The sequence below is a fragment of the Sander lucioperca genome, chromosome 13 (assembly GCF_008315115.2).
Source record: "Sander lucioperca isolate FBNREF2018 chromosome 13, SLUC_FBN_1.2, whole genome shotgun sequence".
NCBI lineage: Eukaryota > Metazoa > Chordata > Actinopteri > Perciformes > Percidae > Sander > Sander lucioperca.
This window is the reverse complement of record NC_050185.1, coordinates 7,717,501-7,741,231: the sequence shown is the minus strand read 5'-3', so window position 1 is coordinate 7,741,231 and position 23,731 is coordinate 7,717,501. Positions and strand designations below refer to the sequence as shown.

The 23,731-nt window shown below is 40.2% G+C and overlaps 1 protein-coding gene across 1 annotated transcript in view; it reads left to right on the top strand.

Annotated features, from left to right (window-relative positions):
- The first annotated feature begins 3,939 nt into the window (after positions 1-3,939).
- The window catches only part of abr (ABR activator of RhoGEF and GTPase), a 144,823-nt gene continuing 125,031 nt past the window's right edge, over positions 3,940-23,731 (top strand). The window contains exon 1 of the mRNA XM_031310734.2: positions 3,940-4,759. Within this exon, the coding sequence (XP_031166594.1) occupies positions 3,940-4,759 (820 nt within the window). The remainder of the gene's footprint in view (positions 4,760-23,731) is intronic.

Sequence of the window (23,731 nt, the reverse complement as noted above, 5' to 3'; positions counted from 1 at the left end):
GGGGGTGTTTATTATTTTATTATTATATATTATTATATTATTAACAGTCTGATGGATGCTGGCACGAAGGTGGACATGGCTCGTTTGGATCTTAGGGGCCGGGAACAGAATCTCCTCCCTGAAGGTAACAGATGGTACTTGTTGTTGAGGTTATGGGTGGGCTCTGATATGATGAGTCTACTTTTCCTGATTTTCCTGTTTGTCAAAGATGGTTGTGAGCATAGGTGTAATTTACAGTGGGGATGGGGGGGGGGGTGTTACAACTCCCCCAATAATCAAAACTGGCCAGTGCAACCCACTCCAAAAACCTTATATAATTTCCTTTACATAAATGAAGACATTTGCACCGTAAATTATTGCAGAGAAATTCACAAGAATGCAGAAAATAAAGTGTTTGATGCTCAAAATTTCAATTTTGCTTAAAAGTGGAGATCTTAAACCCCCCCCCCCCCCCCCCCCACACACACACAATGTTGAACCCAAAGTTACGCCCTTGATTGTGAGAGTGGTCTGGTATTGTCCAATGATCTTCCCCCTCATCTGTATGATCCTGTTGATGGGGACATTGGTTCATCTCACTCAGGGAACCAAACCATGCCAGTATGCTGATGGTGAGGGTGGATTGAATGAAACAGTTGTAAAACGTTTGGAGTATTGACTTGTTGACCTGCAGTCGTTGTAGCTTCCAAAGAAAGTACAGGTGCTGTTGACATTTCTTGAAGATTCGGTCAGTGTTACTTTTAAAGGTCAGCTTGTGATCAGTGATTGAACCAAGGTATTTATACTCTTCCAGTCTCTCTGTTGTCTGGCAGAGTATATCTCTCCACGGTGCACTCTGCTGCAGCATAGATCCAACTGGAGTAGCCAGTTCCAGACTGTCAGAGCTGGATCTTTGGCTCATTAGTCTGTCACCAGTGCAGTGCATGTCACTACATTATAGCCAGCACACTGTCATTCAAGCAATTTACCCTGTACTTTACTTTCCTTGTCCCATAACCACAGACCTCAAATATACTAGGCAAGGCTAGGCAGCTTTATTAGTATAGCACATTTCAGCAACAAGGCAATTCAAAGTGCTTTACATAAAACATTAACGAGCAGTTAAAAAAACAATTACAAATATTAAAACGGCTAAAATAGAATAAGACAGATATAAAATACAAGAATAAAAGTTACAGTGCAGTATAGGCATTAACTATTTTTTTAAAGAAAGACAGCATCAAAAAGAAAAGACTTCAGCCTTGATTTAAAAGAACTGCGAGTTGCACACATTAATTTTGTTTAATATATTTCAAGAGAATACCATATTAAAACTCTTCATGGAGCCATTAGGGAGTAGTTTCATTGAATAGAAAGATACATTGAGTATTCATAAGACATTTGACAGCTCAATTTATTTAAATAGATAATAATTTGAAAATTTGAAATCCTGACCAAAGCTTATTCTTATTTTTTTTTAATCATTTTTTAGCATAGCTCTGTCTTTTTTTGGCATAGAACATGTTTGACACACAAGTGTGACACTGCATTGTAACACAACACTGTGCAGTACGCGGTTACTGATACCTTGTGAATGTACTGTATACAGTATGTTGCAGATATCATGTTCAGTGTTTATAGAAGACACACACATGTTACAGTGACGCATCCTTTTTGAGAGTAGACAGTAAATGCTACAATAACAGCATCACTGGAGATTTTGTTCATGTCTTTCATCCTGTTGTTTTTTGCCTCACACTACTGGTTGCGTCTCAACCAAATGGTGGTGAGTTGCAAAGCGCTTTGGGAATGAGATGTAAAGAATGCTGTCTGCCAACTCCACTCTTTGTGCATAGTCATGTCATTATCTTTTTACTGAGCATTGTTTCAGCTGAGACAAACACTTCTGCATTCCACAAACTGACTGTGGTGAACACTTGTGGATTACCAAAAAAGTTCATACATTTTCTGCTACTTATGTCAGGCTTGTGATTAGTATTTCAGTTTCATGACTCCAGGCTGGTCATGGCCTTTCCCATCTATTCATTACAGTAACCCAATCAGGGCTCTGAGGCCCGCAATGAGTGCTGATCAATGATTTCATCTGGCTACTGGAAGCTTTTAGGAGAATGATCTTTCCGTTCTGGGCAGGGATCCAAACAGGCACTTGAAAATACCAAGCGTCCATCTCTGCCTCTGTCCGTAGCGAAAACTTTCTCCTCTGTTGTATTGCATTACAACTTTATTTTACTGGAAGTCTCTTGCTTGGCTGCTTACCAAGTTTGTATCTGGACGCAGCTGCATGTATCCCACTGAAATGAAGGTGACTGGATTTTATGTTTACCCCTTTGAGTAATCATCATTCATGAAAATCACTATGACCAAACATTTTCAAGGTAAGATATAACATTTTTTTCCATTGCTAAATTTAATTTTTTTTTATGTAAAGTCTGGTGTGCCACACATCAAGTAGGTAAAAAAAAGGTTTAGCAAAGGTCACATTTTTCTGCAGTGATAACATAGCATCAACCAAAAAAAAGCAAGATAATGAGGATGTGTGCATCTACTGTGAGTTATGGCATTTGCCTGTGTCCGATGTGCATGCACAAATGCATGTAGAAACGTGTGGGTTTGTGGTGCCAGCAGAGTGTTTTCTTTGAGGCCTGATAGCAAGCAGCCTGATAAACAACAGCACATTTCCCCCTTCCTTTATGTCAAACCACCAGCTGGAGGCAGAAGACTGGTGTCAGACAAGCTCTAGTCACAGTGCCATCCTTTTTACAGTACAGTCCTGTCTTCAGTAATGCAAGTTGGCTACTCACTACTGGTATCTATGGGAACTGCCTGTCCATGCTGTTAAGACAATAAGTGAGATAATAGAAGAGACTCCCAAATGGACCGATGTAAACCCAATACAGTAGGCTCCATAAGCCTGGGTTTCTCTTTTTAACAGCCTTTCCTGTTCCTTTGGATATCATAATCATATCAAATATGTCCTGATTGGACAAAGAAATGTCATTGTGCAATGTGTTACCAGTGCAGCTTCAATAGAAATGAATGAGCAATACAATAGAAACATATCCAATAAGTCTGTTCTACTATTAACCTACGGATTTCAATCCATTTTATTTCTGTGATTTTCACTCAACTCCTTCCACTTCACTAGTTTTGTGGCATTCAAGTGCTGTCGGAATTCTTTCAACTATGACGCATGATAGGGAATATTCTGTTGGTACTCAGGTGATATTGTATATTTATCTGGACATAAGCAGTGTGAACATTTGATGATAAAACGTTTTGTGATATTACTATCATAGCGAAATAGTGTGTTTCTACATTCTCTCTTATCATTTATTGTGTTGTTGTTTTTTTATTGCTTTATCCTAACTATTTTAATATTACTTATGCTAAATTTGACCTAGCCTACAACACACTTTGCCACCCTGGTTATCTAGCAGAAAGTAGGCCCTAACTCTGTGGTTGATTTCTAAATGTTAAAGCTACAGGACCAATGTTATTGATTTTTTTCAACCAAAGCCGAACACACCAGCTTTTAAATTAGGTGTGCTGCATTGATTCGATTGTTAGAAAAACTATATAGATCAAATTTGGCCGAGCAGCACTTGAAGGCAGCACGTCTCAATACAGGAAGTCTCGAAACTTTTCAGCGTAGTAGCAAACTTGTAATCCGCATCCCTCACACACGCTGCGCGCACAGACACGAACGTCTGCTGTTACGTTGTGTGGGAGGTTGAAGATGGTCAGAAAGCGGTCAAGTTAATATCGACAGACAGTTTTTTTCTCAGAAGGAGAGGAAGGTGGAAGGAAATATATGCGACAGACTGTTTTAAAGACACAGAACAGATAGCTCCAACATTTCTCTCTGACTTTTACGAGACTGCGGTTGGCGGAAAGCCCGGTTTTCACCATAGACTGTAAAAATAAGGTTTGAACGTCGATATGTGGGAGCAGGAGGAATTTGCAAAACATTGGAGGAATGAATTTCCCGACGGAAAAGTACCCAAAATGGACTTAAACTCTGTAGAGGACATCGAGTCGGAGCTGGAGAAATGTAAAGCGAACCTAAAGAGGCTCCAGAAGGCTCTGGCGGAGGAGAAATTCAAGGTGATCTACCTGCAGACCACCATAGCTCGACAGAAGAAAAACGACCCGGAAAGGTTTGAAGGCAAAGATGAAAACTTTAACGCTGCCACATTTGCCTTTTCTAAGACGGGGCATGTTAGGATTCCACAGCGGCGGGATGATGAGGGCGACGGGCAGAGGGCCAAGGTGTCTGATTCTGGAGGCGTGAGTCTCCACGCGGCAGGTAACATAGCGGGTGTCATGAGCTCCTTCGGGCGTGAACGGAGCAGGTTCACCGGCAAGACAGGTAAGCCCGTTCCGATCCCTGTTCCGCCACGGAAACCCATCTTTCTGAGAGGGGAACCGGCCCCAACTGGCGTCTTTCAACCGAATGATAACGAGGTGGGCAGCGACCGAGAATACGAGTATACAGAGCTGAATGAAAATTTCGTCAGGAATAACTTGTTGGCACCGAAGAGCGTCGGCAGGGAAAACCAGAGGACGCCCAACGCCTGCCGGGACACCCGGCTGCCTTTCCGCCACAGCAGGGACTTTGACTCCGGCGACGACTGCGGCAGGCTGTCCCCGTCCTTCCCGAATATTCGCCGCACAGCCTCTCGGGGCTCCGGGTGCAGCACCCCTGACAGGAGGAGTGATGGGTACCTGAGCTCCGACCATGACGACGACTCCTCTGCAGGTAATCATTTTAATGTCAACACTACTGTTGCTCTTATTACTGGTGATAAAACGAGAAGTAAAACACACAATATTACTTCCTTAACAAATAAAATAAGATGACAAGTAGCCTATTTTTTCTTAGATATGGCTTAGGGCTGCACAATATCTTTTCTTTTTTTTTTTTTTTTTTTTATCGTCAGGGCAGTACAAATCGCGATAGGCTGCGCCATATCGCGATAGACAGAGATTTTTTTCGCGTTAGTTGAAAACTCCGTTGCCACCGGAAAATCCGCTGGATTTCAGTCATTTAGGCCGGATATCCGTTGCCTTTGGCTTCCTTTCTGTTGGTATTTTAAACTCCGGTCGATTTATGAGGACTATGGTTAACCTTTTCTCTGATCTATGCAGGGTAAATCCAGACAGCTAGCTAGACAGCGGTCCCCAACCTTTTTTGCGCCACGGACCGGTTTCATGTAAGACATATTTTCACGTACCGGTCTTAAAGGTGTGGCGGATAAACACGACAAAATAAAATGATACGACCAGCATGAAGAAATATCTAATAATATATATATATATATATATAATATGAAAACAAATGTAAAATGCATGAAAAACACAATTTACCATAACGATGTATCAGTGGGAGCCCTGCTCTTGTTTCTGTGCAACCAAAAAATTCCAAAGGTTTGTCTGTTAATGTGGGGTGCTTGGTTTCCATGTGCCGAATAAGTTGTGAAGGCTTCATTGCCTCATTTGCTAGCTTTTCGCCACATATTATGCAGAGCGGACTTGGCACATGAGAATCACCTGTTGCGATAAATCCGTATTTTAAGTAGGACTCCTGGTATTGTCTGTTAAATTTCTTTTTCTTTGAAGTTGTAGGCTCCTCTTCTGTCTCCTCCTCCGCGGGCCTTTTCCCCTGAGCAAAAAAGCTCTGCAAAGACATTTGTTTACTCATTTTTTAGCAAGTTTGTGGGCTTTATTGAGCGGTAAATATCACGTGACATGTGTCAAGAGGAAGAGATGCGCGAGAGACGGGAGAGAATCCGGTATTTTTTCAAAATAAAACATCTTTCAGACTCTGATAATACATTAAACGGAAATAATGTTATTTATTTTTTTCTGTGCGGCCCGGTACCGGTTGTTGGGGAACACTGAGCTAGACTATCTGTCCAATATACGTTTTCTGTTGCATGACTAAAACAACTTTTAAAGGTGCTGTAGGTAGGATTGCGAAGATCCAGGATTTAGCCAAAAAATGTGAACATCGACAACTTCTCCGTCCCTCCCCCCTTTCTGCTAAAGCCCAAAACGGTCTCCTAAGCCCCTCCCCCCACAAGGGAGAATGAATTGACACAAGCAGTGATTGACACGCAGTTAGACACCCATATGCCAGTAAACCAGAGCACGTTTTCCTCCCTTCCCCCGAATGCTATGTGGAGTAGCCAGACCCTCCTCTAGTGCGCTTTGGAGGAGGGTCTGGCAAAGCGAGACTAGTTGAAAGAAAATATCAGTAGAAAATTACACTTTAAAAAGAAACTGTAATTCTTTTTTTAGTGGTGCCTTTTATATTCAATTCAATGTTCAATTTGTTACATAAAAGAATGTTGGAAATGATTTCCTTTCGTTTGTTTCAAACAAGCATATTGTTGTATTTTAGCAGAATACCGAAATCAGCTACACTACAGTACACTTTAATATCTGTTTATTTATCGCAAGTAATATCGTTATCGCGATATTCAACAACATTATCGCATATAATTTTCCTCATATTGTGCGGCCCTAATCTGGCTCATGGAGAGCAAAATCATTTAAAGTGTTGCAGGGGGCTGGGCAGTAACTAATGACATCTTAAAGGTAGCAAAGTGCAAGACATAAAGTAACTAAAACATCTTTAGATGGCAGTATCAATTTAATAAAATATGGCATATTTTAATAGACAAAATGGTTTATCAACAAATGCTTGTGTTGTATTTGACTTTGATCATCTCGTTGTGCACAGACTGACCAGCTGGTCAATATTTTAGCACAGCCTCATTCACTGTCCTGTGATCCACAGTCGCATAACAATGTTATGTAATTTATTTAATTCTGGCTGTTGTTTTATCCTGCTGTGACTAGCCAGCTCCTCCATTTGGAGCGGACTTCATGAAACAATAGAGACCCTTCCTAAGTTTGGCTCAGGACCAACGCTCTAAGTGGTGGTGTAGGTATCAGCCTATTACCACAAAGTCTGCTGCAAAATAACATTTTTCAGATAGGGGCCAAACAGGAAAAAAGAAATGACCACAGTACTGATAAAGAAGTTATTTCTTGTGTAAACCTCTGCCCCAGCATCACAGTGTGTGTGTTTTAATCATGCAGATTAGTGGTTTACTTCAGACAGGGCCCAAGGTGCTTTTGGTCCGTATGCAAACAGAGAATTATAGGATGTATGCTGTTGCATTAGTGTGTACAATATTTTCCTTGTGTGACGCTTTCGACATTAAGTAGTCTATCTATGAGCTGGACTTTTGGGAACTGGGGTCTGACCTTTGGGAACAGTTTTGTCATGTGTAGCTAAGAGCCAAAAATAAAGAGGTCCGTTAGTGGTGTTAGATCAGCCCCGAGGGAGCTGCAGTGTTGTTGGGAGTGAGAGCTAAGGGAACTGTTAATTATAGGCCTACTTAAATCCACATATTAAAATAATAAAGACAAGTAAGATGAAAGCATCCACAAAATTGTCTTAACAGTAAGTTAAGTCTGGGCTATTTCTTTAAGGTGTGTCAGCTCATCAGGAATAATCAATACGGAACAAAAATTAAAAGCCATCGCTAATGACTTGTTAGTAGTCCTAGTCTTTTAAGAGGTAGGGTTGGTGCCCCGGTGCACACAAAATCTATTTCCTTACAGCCCTGGGGAAGGTATCTATGAGTTAAAGTAATAATATTAAGGCTCAACCGGGAAGCAGGATTCACACAAATGATACTGTGGCATTACTTTGAGACTTCCTCGAGAAAGTGTGGCAATATTGATGGAGATTGTCTGCATGTCATGAGTCAAGAGTCAGTCAGTGACTAATTTGAACATGAGAATAGATTGAGGAAGGCAGCAGACAAAAGATTTTTGTAAGACATCCTTGTGCCCCAGTCTGTTCTTTCCTTTCATAATTTGAGGATTATGGGTGGCTTAGTACTAATTGTTAGCTCATGGTTTCACTTTTTGGTCTGGTTCTGTTGATGGCATTTAATGATAACAAAGGGATTTACTGTATTTAGCTAGTAACTGGTCTGAATGATATAAAAAGGATTATGGTAAATGACTTTACTATTTGAATCGAGAGTCCCAAAATATAAAAGTATTAGCCGGACAGGATGCGCCTTTCAGGGCCAGTGCTTCCTCTCTGTAACAACTAGACTAGGGTTGCACGATATTGACAAAATGTGATATTGATTAGGAAAGTTGCGATATCAGTATTAATTTTGATATTTTTAAACATATGTAAAATTACAAAAAGTTACGGGAAAACACATCAAAATAAATTCATAACAAATTAAACAAGTTTTCTTACAACACAAGGTTTATTTCAACTGATGACTGTCAAATAATTGTCAGTCATGTTGTAGTCAGTTATTACTGGACTGGTACAACATGAATAAATAAATAACGACCATGTCTACAGAACAGGACATGTTTTACTGGTTGGACAGTATAAAATAAATAAAGAGAACAGGACACAACTTTTCTTTTGCTTCTCTGATTCGTTCTGTTTTGTTGTCACTCTGTCGAAATATGCACACATGTGGTTTGCTCCATAGGGTTTGTCACGTAGTGGACCAGTGCGCTGAGCTGCACTAACATGTGCAAGTGGCACGGTAACTGGCCAATGAAACATGATCATTATTATAGCGTTTCAAGCGGGCTCTAAATCAACCACAACTAAGCCACTCAGCCAACGGACGGGATGCAGCGCTCCACAGAATAAACAAAATATTGCATACTTATCACGACACTTTCGATATAATATTGCGTAACGTGATATCGCGATAAAGATATTGAGTCGATATATCACGCACCCCTAAACTAGACATCAGTGCAATAAATACTGACGCTAAAGCTTTGTCTTTATGTGAAATTGATTGAGGAAGGGTTAGATGTCGTTTGATTAGATGTTGACATAATTTTAACCAGAAGTGGAAAATTGTATGTCATATTTGAAGTAGGCCTGTCACGATAACAAATTTTGCTGGACGATAAATTGTCCCAGAAATTATTGCGATAAGCGATAATATTGTCGTTCTGAGACCATTTTCATCTAATATAATGATAATGGCATAATAATGCAGGTACACCTTTTCAAAGATCAGTAAACTTTTATTTCTAAAGAATATTTAACACTGGAACTGGAAGACATTTTAAATATCCACAATATGTCTTTGACGTCTTTCACGCTGTTGTACAGTTGTGTTCTCCCAGGTAATTCGTACTGGCTGTCAAATGTTTGCAGCATTCCTCGAGTGTTTGTGCGATAGACTACAGACTGTACTACATTTAACAATTATTTATTAAACACTAAATATTAAATTTAAATAATATATAATTAATACATTATATCTATCTATATCTATGTGGCTATCTGCCACATGGCAAGTAAATGTATCAAAATAGTTATGTTTTTCAGTCTTTATTTTGGCGAAGGTGCAGCTACTTTCTTCTGCTCCTCTGCTGTCTGCAGATCTGAGCTTCGCGGGGGCGGGCCGACACACACACACCCACACACACCCACACACACCCACACACACCCACCCACACCCACACCCACACACACACACACACACACACACACACACACACACACAAACACTGGCGAACACACCAGACGCCAGCCACCACGTCACTTCTGTTTACTAGTAGCTATTCTTTACCTCAGGCTAAATTATTATTATTATTATTATTTATTAAATAACCGATCATTAACCGTTGACCGACAAGCAGGTAACAGAGTCTCAGTTCACCGCCGCTGTCTCCACCGCCTCCACCTGCAGGTTGAGAGATTATCGTGGCCGGAAAAATTATCGAGCTCATTTTTTTTATCGTGCGATTAATTGATTTATTGACTATCGCGACAGGCCTAATTTGAAGGCTGTCACTTAAACACTTTTTAAGACACACTTTTGTTGAAATGTCATACTTTGTCAAGAACATATGAATGTGTGGCAAAGTTATAGTTTAGAATTTTCAATTTAATGTTTTTTCCAAATCGAGGCACCAATCACAACCGTTGACAACACGATGACGATAGCGCAGCGACAGCAAGCAGCTTTTTGTTTACATTCAACATGACGGCCACCGAAGCGCAGCAACCCGTTGATGCCACTGTTGCTGCTACGTCACCCGGATCGTTGGTCTGATTGGTTGAAGGACTATCCAGTTGCGCCCAGAGGCATTTGAGCGGCGTCCGTTGGTGACGCCCCTTTGGAAATGGGCTGTGAATGGAGCTTGCCCAGACCCACTCTCAGTTACAACTGAGAAGGGACTGGTGTTAACCAGGCTAGCCTTAATGTGTAATGTTTAATCTTCGTGCTACTTTAGTGTCCGATGTGAAGCTATTGAGGCACAGCGCCCTCTCCTGGAGTACGGTCAATTTCTTAGTTCAATGTCGCGGGAGTTGTCGGAAATCCATGCTGTCTCCTTTTTTTCGGTATTAAAATATTAGGCTATAGCTAAAAACCAAAAACTGAAATTATTTTACGTTCATTTTTATTTGATTATTATTAGTTTTTTATTCAGTCAATATTGTTTTAGTTTGACTCTTATTTAGCTTTTAACAAAATTGGATGAACCAAGAAAATGAAAAGAAAACCCCTGCATGAGTTTTGTAATCATGATACGCTATTTGTCTTACATTGTAGGGGGTGTATTTTCCCATAAACCTGTGGGTCAGTAAGGATAAGCACTTACTGTAAGTCTCTTATCTATTCCCTCTTTGTTGTCCAGCAGGATAATGATGTTTCGCTCTCACCAATGGGATAATCAGTGGAAAGTCCTTATTGTGTCTATAAACAATGGAGAGCTGTGGGAAGAACGAGAAACATTTTGGGGGCCTCTGATTGCTTGGCTGTGAGATCAAGCTTTTTAATTGAAGTAACAGCAGTTTTCTGGCTCCTGGTCACTTGGCATTATGGGATGTAGTCCTGTCTTAGTCCCACATGCACATACGCACCAGCAGTGGGATTATGCCGGGGTTCTTGCTCATGCTGATGCCTTTGTGTGTTTGCTGGGAAGAGGTCACCCATCAGGCCATGTGTGTCTGAAGCAATAGGTCTGGCCTCTCTGTATGGTGTGATTCACCTCTGATTCACAGCACAGTGCTAAACCTGGAGTAATCCACTGCTATTTTTTATATATATATATATATATACACACACACACACACACACACACACACACACACACACACACACACACACACACACACACAAGAGACTGTTAACCTAGGCTAAGCTTTGTTGAACTTGATGGTTTTGTTGATTCAGAAATCTCACTGAGGCTGAGCGAGTCTGAAAATTGAAAATAGTTTAACCTGGTGTTTGTTTTGCATTATCTCCAGTCCAGTCATGCCAGCATACAGCAGATAACTGATAGGAGTGATAGACAGACTCCAGTTTTCAGCTATCCTAACTATTCAAAGCATTTCAATGAAGAAATGTCTGTTTTTTTTTATTGACCAAGCAAAATCACGGCAGAATGAGGGCGTGTGATGAAGTGTAATATCTTGTTTATTTTTAGCTCACAGCATCTTTGATCTGCATAGAGAAATATGTTTTTTTAATTTCTGCACGCCTCCCAGTAAAGTGTGATTAATCACTGTTTAATTGGTGATAAAGTTTCAGCTAGCAAAGAAAACGTGATAGTTTACTTAAAGTTCATTGGGTCAATTAATTAAAAGCTGTTTGTTCCTAAGTCGCTTAGCCAACAGTGGCCCAGCTGAGAGCACTGCTTTCTGTTCCTCTTACCTATAGCACACTTCTCTGTCAGCTGCTAGCGCAGAAAACAAAACTCTTGTCATGCACGAAGTTCAGCACACACTTTGCTTAAATTTAAATGTGTTGCACTTTTTAAAGTTTTTAAATATGAAATTCTGTATAGTTGACACAAGCAAGGCCGGGTATTGTAATTATTATAAAAACCTCGTGGGCAACATGTTAGGGAGACATTACATAAATAGTAACACTAATAAAGAGATGTTCTGTGGTAACAAGTGTTTTGGTTCTTAACTGTGGACGTATCATTTTGGGATTGAAGTCTTTGGGGTGAAGGTCCTGTCATAACATACAATTAGGGAACAACAAGTTTAATGTTAGCACTGCAGTGTACAGGCCGTATTTAGTCTCGTTTTTCCAGACCTTTCTCCACAACGCTGCGGAGCTGCAGAGGAAGGTCTGGCTAGTCCACGCAGCATTCCGGGATGGGAGAAAAACGTGCTCTGGTTTATTGGCATTTCTTTAAACCAATCAAAATCGTCATGGGTGGCGCTAAGCGCTGCACGGAGCCCCGGTGCTGCTGGAAAATAGCCTCGGGAAGGAACTTGTTTTGGTGAAACGTGTGTACGTTCAAAGGTTGTTTTAGTCGTGCAACAGAAAACTCAGATTGGACAGATAGTCTAGCTAGCTGTCTGGATTCACCCTGCAGAGATCTGAGGAGCAGTTAACCATAGTCCTCAGAAATCAACCGGAGTTTAGTACGCCAACACAAAGGAAGCGTTAGAGAACGGAAATCCGGTCGAAAATAATGACATACGGCGGAATTTCCGGTGGCAACGGGGCAATCCCGGAAGTGGGAGGTCGAGGATATAGACTAGGCCGTATTTGAATAGTCCTATTAGACCCAAAGTGTAAATGCGCAGCTTGTTGTTTGCGAGGTGAGATAATGATCAAATCCAACATGACCGTTTCAACACTGAAGAGAAAAAGGATTGCAATCGAAAAGTTGAAAATCACCAAGTTCTATTCACAATTAATTCATTAGATAAGGAAATGATTCGTCCCCAAAATTTCGTGGCGGCACATCATGCGTTGTCATCCTGCTTCTCGGTTCAGTTTTCATATCTTTGTACATCGTCGGCATAATGATGAAATAATACACTGATTATTTTTGACAAGGCTGTTGCACGGTTGTTGTTGATCACTTGATGTAGGAAAACTTGATGTAGGAAAACCTGCTCTTGTCACTCTACTAAAGAGCGATTGCTGAATGACACACATATTTCTCCTTTCCCCTGGGTTGGCTCTTTCTTTCCCTCAGACAAGCAGGGCTTGTCCAGGCCCATCCTGTGCAGCAGCAGAGGATCTATTGGCCTGTCATATTGTTTCCATTTTAACACTCTGTGGTGTGAATGGCAGCGAGTCTTGATTGGTTTGTGCTTTTCTCATAAACGTGTGAAGTGAAGTTTTCAGGCTTTAAAGCTTCATTGTATATCCCGTGTACACACTTCTAGTTGGTATGGATTATATTATTGCCGGACAGTTTGACAGCTCAAGTTACAGTGTCTTACTGTGAAGTGAAGGCTTTACACTGTAGCAGACAGTCCTCTAAGAATGTAGGAAAAATAATTCCCCCTCTGTCTCATCTGATATATTTTTTCCTAGGCAACACTGCTGTAGAGCTCAGGTAGACATATGGCTGCTCCTGTGATATGTCAGCGTCTTGTTTCACTTTTTATGTAATTTTCCTCTATGTGTAGTACATAAAAGGAAAACACAGGGCTTAAATGTTCGCCATGAATATTAAAGAATATCTGCGTCTTGAACGGCTGTTTTGGGGAAAAAAACAAGACATCTTAGGATGTCACCTGGGGCTCTTTTATTCACTTTGTTGACATCGCATACACTTAATGATTAAGAAAATAATCTTAAAATAAATTGATAAATGAAAATCATAATAATCCGTTGCAGGCAGCCCCTGTATTGTTTTTCTCTTGTAACCCAAGAGAGGGAGATTGTGATTGTGAATTCTGTTGCATATTTACTTGCCCCTTTTGAAAGCGATGTTTTTTTTTATACTGTGATGATGATGATGCATCAAAATAGTGGTTTTATATAGTAAGTATAAATCCTTTATGTTCAAACTTCCTTTTTTAATATTATAGGTTATATTATAGGCCATTCCTGCATAAGATCTACCGCTATAACCTCCTGTGGAGCAGTTATTGAAACAATGGGACAATTTCTTTTCAGAATCAGCTTTAACATACAGCTTTAACAGCATAATATAATATATGTTCAAAGTGAAGGCAGTAAAATAATTCATGGCTTTAAATCCTCCAAACTAAAGTACTATTTATAGTTGGACTTGTCCCTGTGTTACCTTGGTGATGAATGTGTCGTCGTGGTCGTGCAGGCAGGCAGGCAGGCAGGCAGGATGTCTCTGTGATAGAGGAGATGGTGTGGGTTTTTGCAGCATCATTGCATCATTTTGCTTTCTGAGATGGTTGCAGGAGTTGACCTTAGTTCTACATGCGAAGTCTAAAATCTACATCTAGCACAGTATGTAGAAAGGCACATGCACACATACACAAATCAGTGTCACATTCTGTTTCTCAGAATACATGTTGCATATGTCCTTTTTTTTCTCAAAATCACTGTTATGTTTGTGATAGAAATCTACAGTAATACACATAACCTGGTGACTTCAGAATATCAGAAGTGTGTGCAAATCTCAGGGGCTTTTTTTTTCAACATAGCAGGATTTCCCTCCCCAATCGCAGGTTCAAGTAACACTCAGTAGGGTTACTGTCACCCCACATAAAATCCTGTTGCAATGTCCTTCTGACATCAGCAGCCACAATGATTAACTGCTGAGACTGTGATGAGTAATGAAAGTGGTGGAGGTGCATTTGCCAGTGTCACATTTGTGGTGTTTGCACTTGCACCTAATGAGGTAGAACACAGTACATTAGAAAGGAAATATTAATAAAAAAAAAAAGATATCAGTTCCGCAAAGTTAGTTTTATTACAGTAGAGCCAGTCTGGTCCCGACAACAATATGAACTATGAACTCCATTAAAGTAGAGCTTTGTTAACGGTACGTGATTGCCCACCAGCTTACTGTCACTTAAGGAACATTTGGCGCACTGCCTTTTGTACATGTGTGCATGCATTCCTAGAATCAACAAAGGCGTGGACCTCCCAGGGGTTTGTGATTCAGGACATAGCTATGCCGGAAAGGTTTTCCCATTAGGAGGAAACCTTGAGAGGCCACCAGAGGTGATGGTCATCTAGACACAAAGCTCTATCCTCCATTAGGGCTGTACAGTTAATCGAAATTTTAATCGTGATTACGATTTCGGCTCCTAACGATCACAAAAACAGAATAATAGAAAAAAACAATTATTTTTGCACATTACGTTTTGCAAGTAAAAACATTATTTTGTCTTGTGTTCTTAATGGAAAAAAAAAGTTCAAATGGGAAAGGTATTAAAGAAAATTTCCCAGTTCAAAGTGTTTTTCACTGTTGATTTGTTTAACCTGTTTTTTAAAGTTCAATAATTGCAACATCTTTTCTAAAAGTCAATGAGTAATCGTGTTAAATACGGGATTTCAATATTGACCAAAATAATTGTGATTATGATTTTTTTTTTTTTTCCATAATTGAGCAGCCCTACCCTCCATCCACCAACAAAAGCCCCTGCTACTGCTCCCATCTCCCTTGAGACAGGGCTGAGCTGGATCACCCCTCCCTCACCCTCTCTTGCCTGCAGTCAAACCCATTTTATAAACAAAAACTACCCAAACAAACTGAACCTGCTATCTCACTTACTGGGTTTCCTTCAGATTATGGCTTGGCGCTAGGATTTTACACTGGGGGAATATTTAGGTACAGGAAATGCAAACTCATTCTTTTTTTTTTTTTTTTTTTTTTGGGGGGCTTTTTCCCTTTATTATGTAGTGACAGTTGATAGACATGAAAGAGGGAGAGAGATGGGGGATGACACGCAGCAAAGGGCAGCAGGTCGGATTTGAACCCGCGCCGCTGCAGGACTCAGCCAACATGGGGCGAACGCTCTTACTGAGTGAGCTAGAGGCCGCCCCTGCAAACTCATTCTTGATGTGAAATTCTGTCAGATTCAGTTCAAGTTGAGATGAGCAGCTGCAAGACACAGGGGTGACACAGAGTGGTGGTTTTCCTGTCAGTTAACTGATTCACACAGCTCTGCTACAGCACTGCATACTGAACAAACCACTGGTGTGTCCTATGTGAAAGTGACGTCAATAGTTTTACTGTTGTTCATTTTGTGAATTAACAGAAATTAAGGGAAAAGCACATGAATAAAAAAAAAAACCGATTGTAATGTACAACACTGGTTACATAGTACAAGTAACTCCACCACAAGAAACTCACTTTATCCTGTTCTCTTTGTTTGTGGTTTCTATTTTCCCCTTAGCTCTCAGTCAATAAGGCCAACTCTGATTCACAAAATATTTTGGTTGCTAACAATGTAGCTAATATATAAGATTTGTTGATATTTTAAAGTCATCATTCATTGTATGTCTGTGTGGGAATGATTCTGAGCTACATGTACTTTTACTTATGCTGTGTGACGTGAGCTCAGTTCAAAGCAAGTTTGATACATTTGTGCTTTTCTATCTGTCATTTATTAATTCCATAGACACAGCTTGTATGCAGCCATACACTCATTTTTTTATTGTTGGCATTTAGACTTAATCTCAGTCTGAAATCAGAGAAAACACTAGGCCACTTTTGATTGGCTGACTGCTATGGCTGCCATGGAGGTGTGTGTGTGTGTGTGTGTGTGTGTGTGGTACCTTGTATTCTTCTCTGACACACTGCACGTGGGTGTGCATGACCACATATCAGTTCACTACTTCCAAATGATGGCAACTCCCACTTTGACTGCAGGGCGTCAATATGCAACCATTTAATTATGCATCAACAAAAACTGTTCATGGTCCATTTTCCATGGTTTTAATTCTTTGAGATTCCTGCATGTTGTATGGAACCCCAAAGTGATGTGATGTAAATAATTACGTGATAATCGTAATCATAATTTTTTTTAGAAGTATATTTTTAGTTCATGTTTCTGCCTCTCTTAAACTAGCACAACTGTTACCAACTTTAGCCAGTTAGCTCCTGTTAGCTAGTGCAATAACAATGCTAAAACTATTCTGAATTAACCATCTATAGGCTGCTGCTTTAAATATATATGCAGTACACAGACTCTCGCTTTTAAGCCTGATCGTCGGCTTAACAGTGCTTCACATGCTACCTACTTAGCCGGCTAACTAGCTAGACTGGCTTGTGAGCTTAGATTATTACTCTGTATCAAAGTGAAGAGCCAGTGTTAGCCGTGTCAGTTAGCTCCTGTTGGCCAGAGTGACCAAAGTTTCTGTTTTTTTGCTCTTTACAGAGTTGTATAGTGTTTGTCTCTCTCTCTTTCTTAACCAGCTAACGTTAGCTGCCAACGACATTGTCGCTTCACTTCAGTGGGTGCTTACTATATATACCTTTTTTTCTTTTTTTAAATATTATATAAAATGTCTAATATAAGATAAAAAGTCATACTGTTTAAAGCCCAAATGAAGACACTGCACTAATCAAAATATAAAGTCATGCCTTGATTTATGCATCAAGCTCCGTTTTGAAAGTATGAGTCTAAAACCTAGTTCTGCTCATTAACCAGGGGTGAGCGCTGTGTAATGAAATGCTAATGAATGTGATCAGTAACCGTACTACAGTAAACTTGTCATAGCTTGTTGTTTTACACCAGGAAGAGGAGGGGAGATTTAAATGGTTATTGAGAAACATTTTCCATATGGATAGTTTCAAGTTGTCATGTTTTCTATCAGTAGTAGCATTTTAGGTGGATCACTTGATTCAGAAGGAAGTCGGTTGGCTAGTGGGAGGCCAGTGGTCAACATCTGCCGACTCAGACTGGTTAGGACAGAAAACACGATCTGAAGAACAACTGTTCCTTGTTTAGCTGTTTCATATGATTGCAAGGGTATAAGGAGGAGACTGATGTTGACATTTAAGAGCCACAAGTTCCTAATGCTCAGAGAGATTAGTGTAACTAAATGAGCCAAAATCTCAAACTATGTGGGATTATTGTGTATAAAATGTCCAGTGAACAAGTTGTGATTGCAGTCTTGTTCTATTCCTTAATGTCAGGCTTGCGTTCTCCCTGCTGGTGTGTGAAGTTCCCATGGTGACAGTGTTACCGTGTCAGATGGCAGCCATGGGGAAAAATGTTTTCTTGGACTGTCGTGGACCATCACCGTTTATAGACTTAGCTTAGACTTTTGCCTTTCATATGGATGGTCTCATGACCTGGCTTTCTTTTTGACCTGAAGTTATTCTTTCTCAGCATTGGCATCATTTCTTTGTCACTCCTTCACTTCTGTATGCTTCTCAAGAAAGGCATTTTTGTTGTCAGCCACACACAGGGGAATTAATGAAACGTTGTCCTCCACTGAAGTGTAACACTTTTAAAACACCTGTACGAGGAACATGACGGCATTCTCAGTTCTCTGTCCCAGTGGGCGCTGGGTAATGTCTTGAGGACTTCCTTTGCTACGCTCATCATTTTCACTTCCTCCTATTGCTAGGTGGGAACAGAAACAGATGGACAAATAAACAGATGTGTGCATTGAATGGTTTACAATTATTGCATAAAGGAAACCACTTAGTGCTCTAGTTATGACACAACATAATATAATAGTTTTTTCTGTGCTAAGACAGGGTGGAAAAACTTTCTTGCCGGTTATCTGACTACAGTAAGTCAATGTCCGCGTCAAAGAAAGGAAAGAGTTTCAGGTCACAGGAGCTCCCGATGTGAGTATTGAGTGTCATTGTGTGCGATCCCATGTGGAAACACTAGCTACACTGAGCCTGCAGGTCTAGGGTTAAAAGTATATTGTGGCATTACACCTGGGAGAAGTTCACTCCAGTAGAAAGTTGTGTCTTCCTTCCATTGCGTTCAAGCTGTCTGCACAGTGTTGAGGAACTCCCTGCAGGAGCTGACACTGTCTGTTCATGTGTTGCTTTCTAGCCACACCGTCTTTGGCAAATGAACTGAGAACAATGCAACACAGCGCTGTTTGCTCTCAGAATTAGATTTTTAACCCATACTAATTCTGAAACCTTCCCAAACAATGCCTTCATTTTATTGGAGACCTTGTATTTCGCTCAGTATATACCTAGGTTAAGGTCTCATGGATCACCGTTGATTCTGATGGCTTCTTCTTTTTCAAGATATATGTTTGTGTAGCTCTTGGTGTAACAGCCTCTACACACGCACAGCAGTCACCTGTTGGTTCATTCTTCAACTCAGTTGTGGTGAGCTGCGAAGTGTGAAAAAGTTTCAGTAATGCATTCACCCTGCAGGGGCCAGAAACCAGAGCATGAAATGTTCTTCAGACACTTTATAACGTCAGTGCTAAAATCCATAATGTCAAGGTTCATTTTAGCATAAAAGAATTGTAAGGAATGCGAGACAAATGACTCAGGTGGTATTTAACAGATAGATAATTGTTGCTCTCACAGTGAAATCATACATGTATTACCAAGCTGAAAACATGGCCGATCTGGATGAATGGAGAGATGTTATGCTTACAGTGGTGCTCATAAGTTTATGAACCCATGCTAAAGTTGACTAAAAAGAGGAACAAAAAAAATCATCTTTTGGAAATTGATCTTAATGCCTTAATTAAAATTCAAAAAATTAAATTAAATTAAAAATCCAACCTTTTAAGGACACCAATTTTCTTTGTGAATGAATAATGTATCATACATAAATAAATGTTCTTCCTTAAAATGCAGGGGGCCACATAGGGGTGTGTATACACACCCCTATGTTAAATTCCCATAAGGGCAGGCAGATTTTTATTTTTAAAGGCCAGTTATTTCATGGATCCAGGATACTATGCATCCTGATAAAGTTCCCTTGGCCTTTGGAATTAAAATAGCTCCAAATCATCACATACCCTTCACCATACGTAGAAGATGGCATGGGGTACTTTCCATAAAATCATCTCTCAATGCAAATCAAACCAGCTATTAGGCTAACTGAAATAAAACCATGGCAATCTCTGTATTCTGTCCGGATGACACAGTTAACCTAACTCGGTAGGTGTGCCAGCTGCCCAACCAACCCCTCTGCAGCTTCAGCATCAAGCTTACTGACCTGTGCCACATGTTATCACTCAAATGAGGCTTCAATGTCTTGAATTTCCTTTTTGTCGTTAAGCCTTTGGAACGTTACCTTGAGAAAATACAAGTTGATAAAAACTCTTGATGACCCCTCAGATCGTTAGAGAATGCTGCTGGTTTTTGTTTTTCACCCCTATCGCTGTATGTGTCACTGTCTGTCACATGCTGCCAGGCTATCGGTTACACCAAAGGTAAACAGGTGCATAGTGCATGCAACACTTGCGTGACGTAATGCAAGTGAGAGAGCACACCCAAACTGGAGGGGATCGTGGGATGTTAAGGAGATGGACACAGCACCCTCATGTGGTCAATGGCAGTGTTGCTGTGTGGTGTGTTTGTTTTCATCCTGTAGTGTTCAACTAGGGGTTGTATTACACTGTGTCTTGTCTACACAGGAGGTGTAACATGAGCAACAGCAGCCACTGTGCTCTGTGTGTGTCTACACACAGGATGCGTTCAGGCACAGTACTGAATTGTAAGTCACTTGCTTTTTGGTAGCCCTCAGAGCCCAACACACAATCACTGTAGTTACACGTGACGGAAGCAGTGTTAAACCTGAAGTGTAAAAATATGCTGCAGGTCGCGTTTACCCGCATATAGCGTGAGTAAAACGAGCAAATTCTTGCTTTTTATCCCTTCTCATCAATTCCTATCCTAGCTTTCCAACATTTCTGTCCATTACACACACTGAAGATCTTTACTTGAGCCCCTAAACTTGTGTTGACAGAAACTAAACACTAGAGTGCAGTAGTTCTTTATTCAGACATTAGTACCTTTGCTGTACTCTGTGTCCACCGTATTAATGGGTTGTGTGTTTGTCTGTGTAACCGGATGGTGGCTTTGCAGTTTATAGGCAGGCACTTGATGCATTCAGTCAGATCAGAAATCAGTTTGTTGACTGGATACGTGCACGCTGCCCCACACATGCAGCTGTGCACAGACGGACAGACTGATTTCTTAGTAGTCTTATCCTCTCTCTGGGTTGGTTTCAAAATGCCAGACAAACTCTGTGTGCAAGTGTGTCTATGAAATAGGAAAAATGAAGCTAGTCTGTGCAACAAACACTAATGATGAGCAAACAGCATTAATAACACATGCAACTAGAGCTGGGCTATGTGGGAAAAAAATCAAATAATACAATATTGTTGACCAAATACATCAATGTCGATATTGCGGTGATATTGTAGACTTGACTATTGGTGTTTTCACAAAATATAATCACCAATAATGTGGATACAATGACTAAGTGGGTATAAGCAAATAATACAACAGCTAGTAAGTCTGGTAACTTTAGAAAATGACATCACTTTACTGTGATGCAGCCTTTAAAACCAGGAAAAGACAACACTCGTGTCATATCACGATAGTACAAAATCTAAGACGATATCTAGCCTCATATATTGATATAATATCGATATATTGCCTAGCCCTACATGCAACATTTTACAGTGTGTGTGCACATTTGACTGTGTGGAGGTGCTGTTCTTCTTATCTGGTGTCTGTCCAATCACAGCATGATTCAGATGATTTTCACATTGACCTCAATAGATCAAAGTAAATTCAGCTGGCATGGGATGAATTCTCTCTCTCTCTCTCTCTCTCTCTCTCTCTCGCACACACACACACACACACTATCCTCAATCTCTTTGTCCCTTCTTTAGTCTTTCTCCTTGACACAAACGGCCCCAGGATTGTATTTAAGAAAGCTCTATCTTATCATAAATCAGAGGTGGGTTTAATATAGAAACAGCAGACACACACAGCTATGTCACAGTGGTCGGCCAGACAGGACCGTTAAACATAATTGGACGGTGAGGGAGTAGGGAGGAGATTCAGGGCAAATGAGGTGAGAGGGGATCTCGCCTGCCAGAGCACAAACTGTGAGGAGCGCACACACACACACACACACACACACACACACGGCTCTCATGGTTTCATGGTTTTCTTCTGCTCGCTGTTCGCTGTAGCTTTGTCGAACAAATAGATTAGCTTAATGCTGAGAGCTTAATTGCCATAAAGTGTTAGCAATTAAAGTCATATAAAAAATATCTTTATTCTAATAACACACATGCATGCACACATTGGCGCAGAGGAAGAAGGAATGGGAGAATCAAAGAAGTAATTGTTGGATGAATGACTTGAATGTATTTTCACACTGATGAAACCTGAATTGATGGAGAAAGAAAATACAGTGATTATGACAATAATCAGAGGACAGACAAATTACTTATTTGCGCAGTTGAGATAAAAACAAATACCCATGGGGCTTATCATACCATTTCACTTCAAAATAAAATAGAAACTAGCAGACAATAACAAATAATGAAAAAATGCCCCAGATGATTTCAGGCATTCCCATTTAACAATAAGACGTTCATCTCTAGTGCACTCTGGGCTTTTTAATAATGCATAATCTTAGCTCGTCCCTGCTGCCATCTCCCCCAACCGCCAAACAAAGGGCTGTGTCTAAAAAAACGTATAGCTAGAGAATCGTTATCCATCTCCAAGGAGCATGTCCACACTTTAGAAAAAAATTCTCACACAGGGCTGAGTGCAAGTGACCAAACAAATAATACTCTCTCTCTCTCTGTGTTTATATTATGAATTAAATGGGTATTGTTAGCGGTGATCTTGTACACCAAGTGTAGGCTGCGCTATTAGTTGTGTACGGCCGTGTTTTCATTTTAGTTTCCTTCTTTAATGATCAGATAAAAATTGGCAATATTTAAATATTTCAGTCAAGTTTCAATTCCAACTATTGCAAAAATGCTACTGATATAGAGTTCAAGAGTCAAGTTTAAAGTAAAATTATTTTCATATTGATTGTTTTTAGCCATGCTAACACCAGCATGGCTTTATGGATGGCAATGGCGGTCGGTCCATCACTTTAGTACTCACTGACATTTCTTCCCAGCTGTTGGATGGGTCACCATGAAATATTGCACAGGCACACATGCCCTGCCTAGGATGAATTGTTAATAACTGTGGTGATTCCTTAACTTTTTATCAAGTGCCATCATCAGGTAAAAAATTGTAATTTGTTTAATACTTTGGTTTATTACGAAATACTTGCAAAACTAATGGCATTCCCAGCATGTTAACATTATCATTGTGAACAGGGCTTGACATTAACTTTTTGAGGCACTTGTCCTTTGGACAAGTACATGTACGTTTCACTTGTCCATGCACAAAAGTCACTTGTCCAGGTAAAGATTTATTAAATATTTATTTTATAATTTTTAATTTTGTTTGTGTTTTGCTAATGCAGAATTCGAACAAACCGTTGAAAGCATCCAAACACTATCAACATTAATACAATTCAGTTGAAACAGTAGAAACAAACGTGTCCCAACAATAGATTTCCCCTTCAACAAGAAAAAAGGATCTCCAGACTCCATAATACAAAGTAATACGTTGCACGCCGGTGTGCAGTGCATCACCAGAGGTAGTGGTGACTTGAACTTATACTATATATCTAAAATAATTTTGTAGACATAACAATAGATTTTGCCACTAAATGTTGGTGTGAACTTTTTTTTTCTACAATTTCACTTTGTACCCGGCAGAGGCTGATTTACCAAGGGATCCTTTAAAAGGTGTAGCTACTTTACAGTTGATTATTACCTGATATTAAATCCGGCAAGTCGCGGAGCTGAGGTTTTACAATAACTGACGGACAAACGAGCAGTGGAGTAGTAACGCTACGAGGCAGAGGGCCAGCCGCTAAATGAGTCAAATTAACTTAATGCTTCATCCACACAAAGCACATTGCTATCGCCAC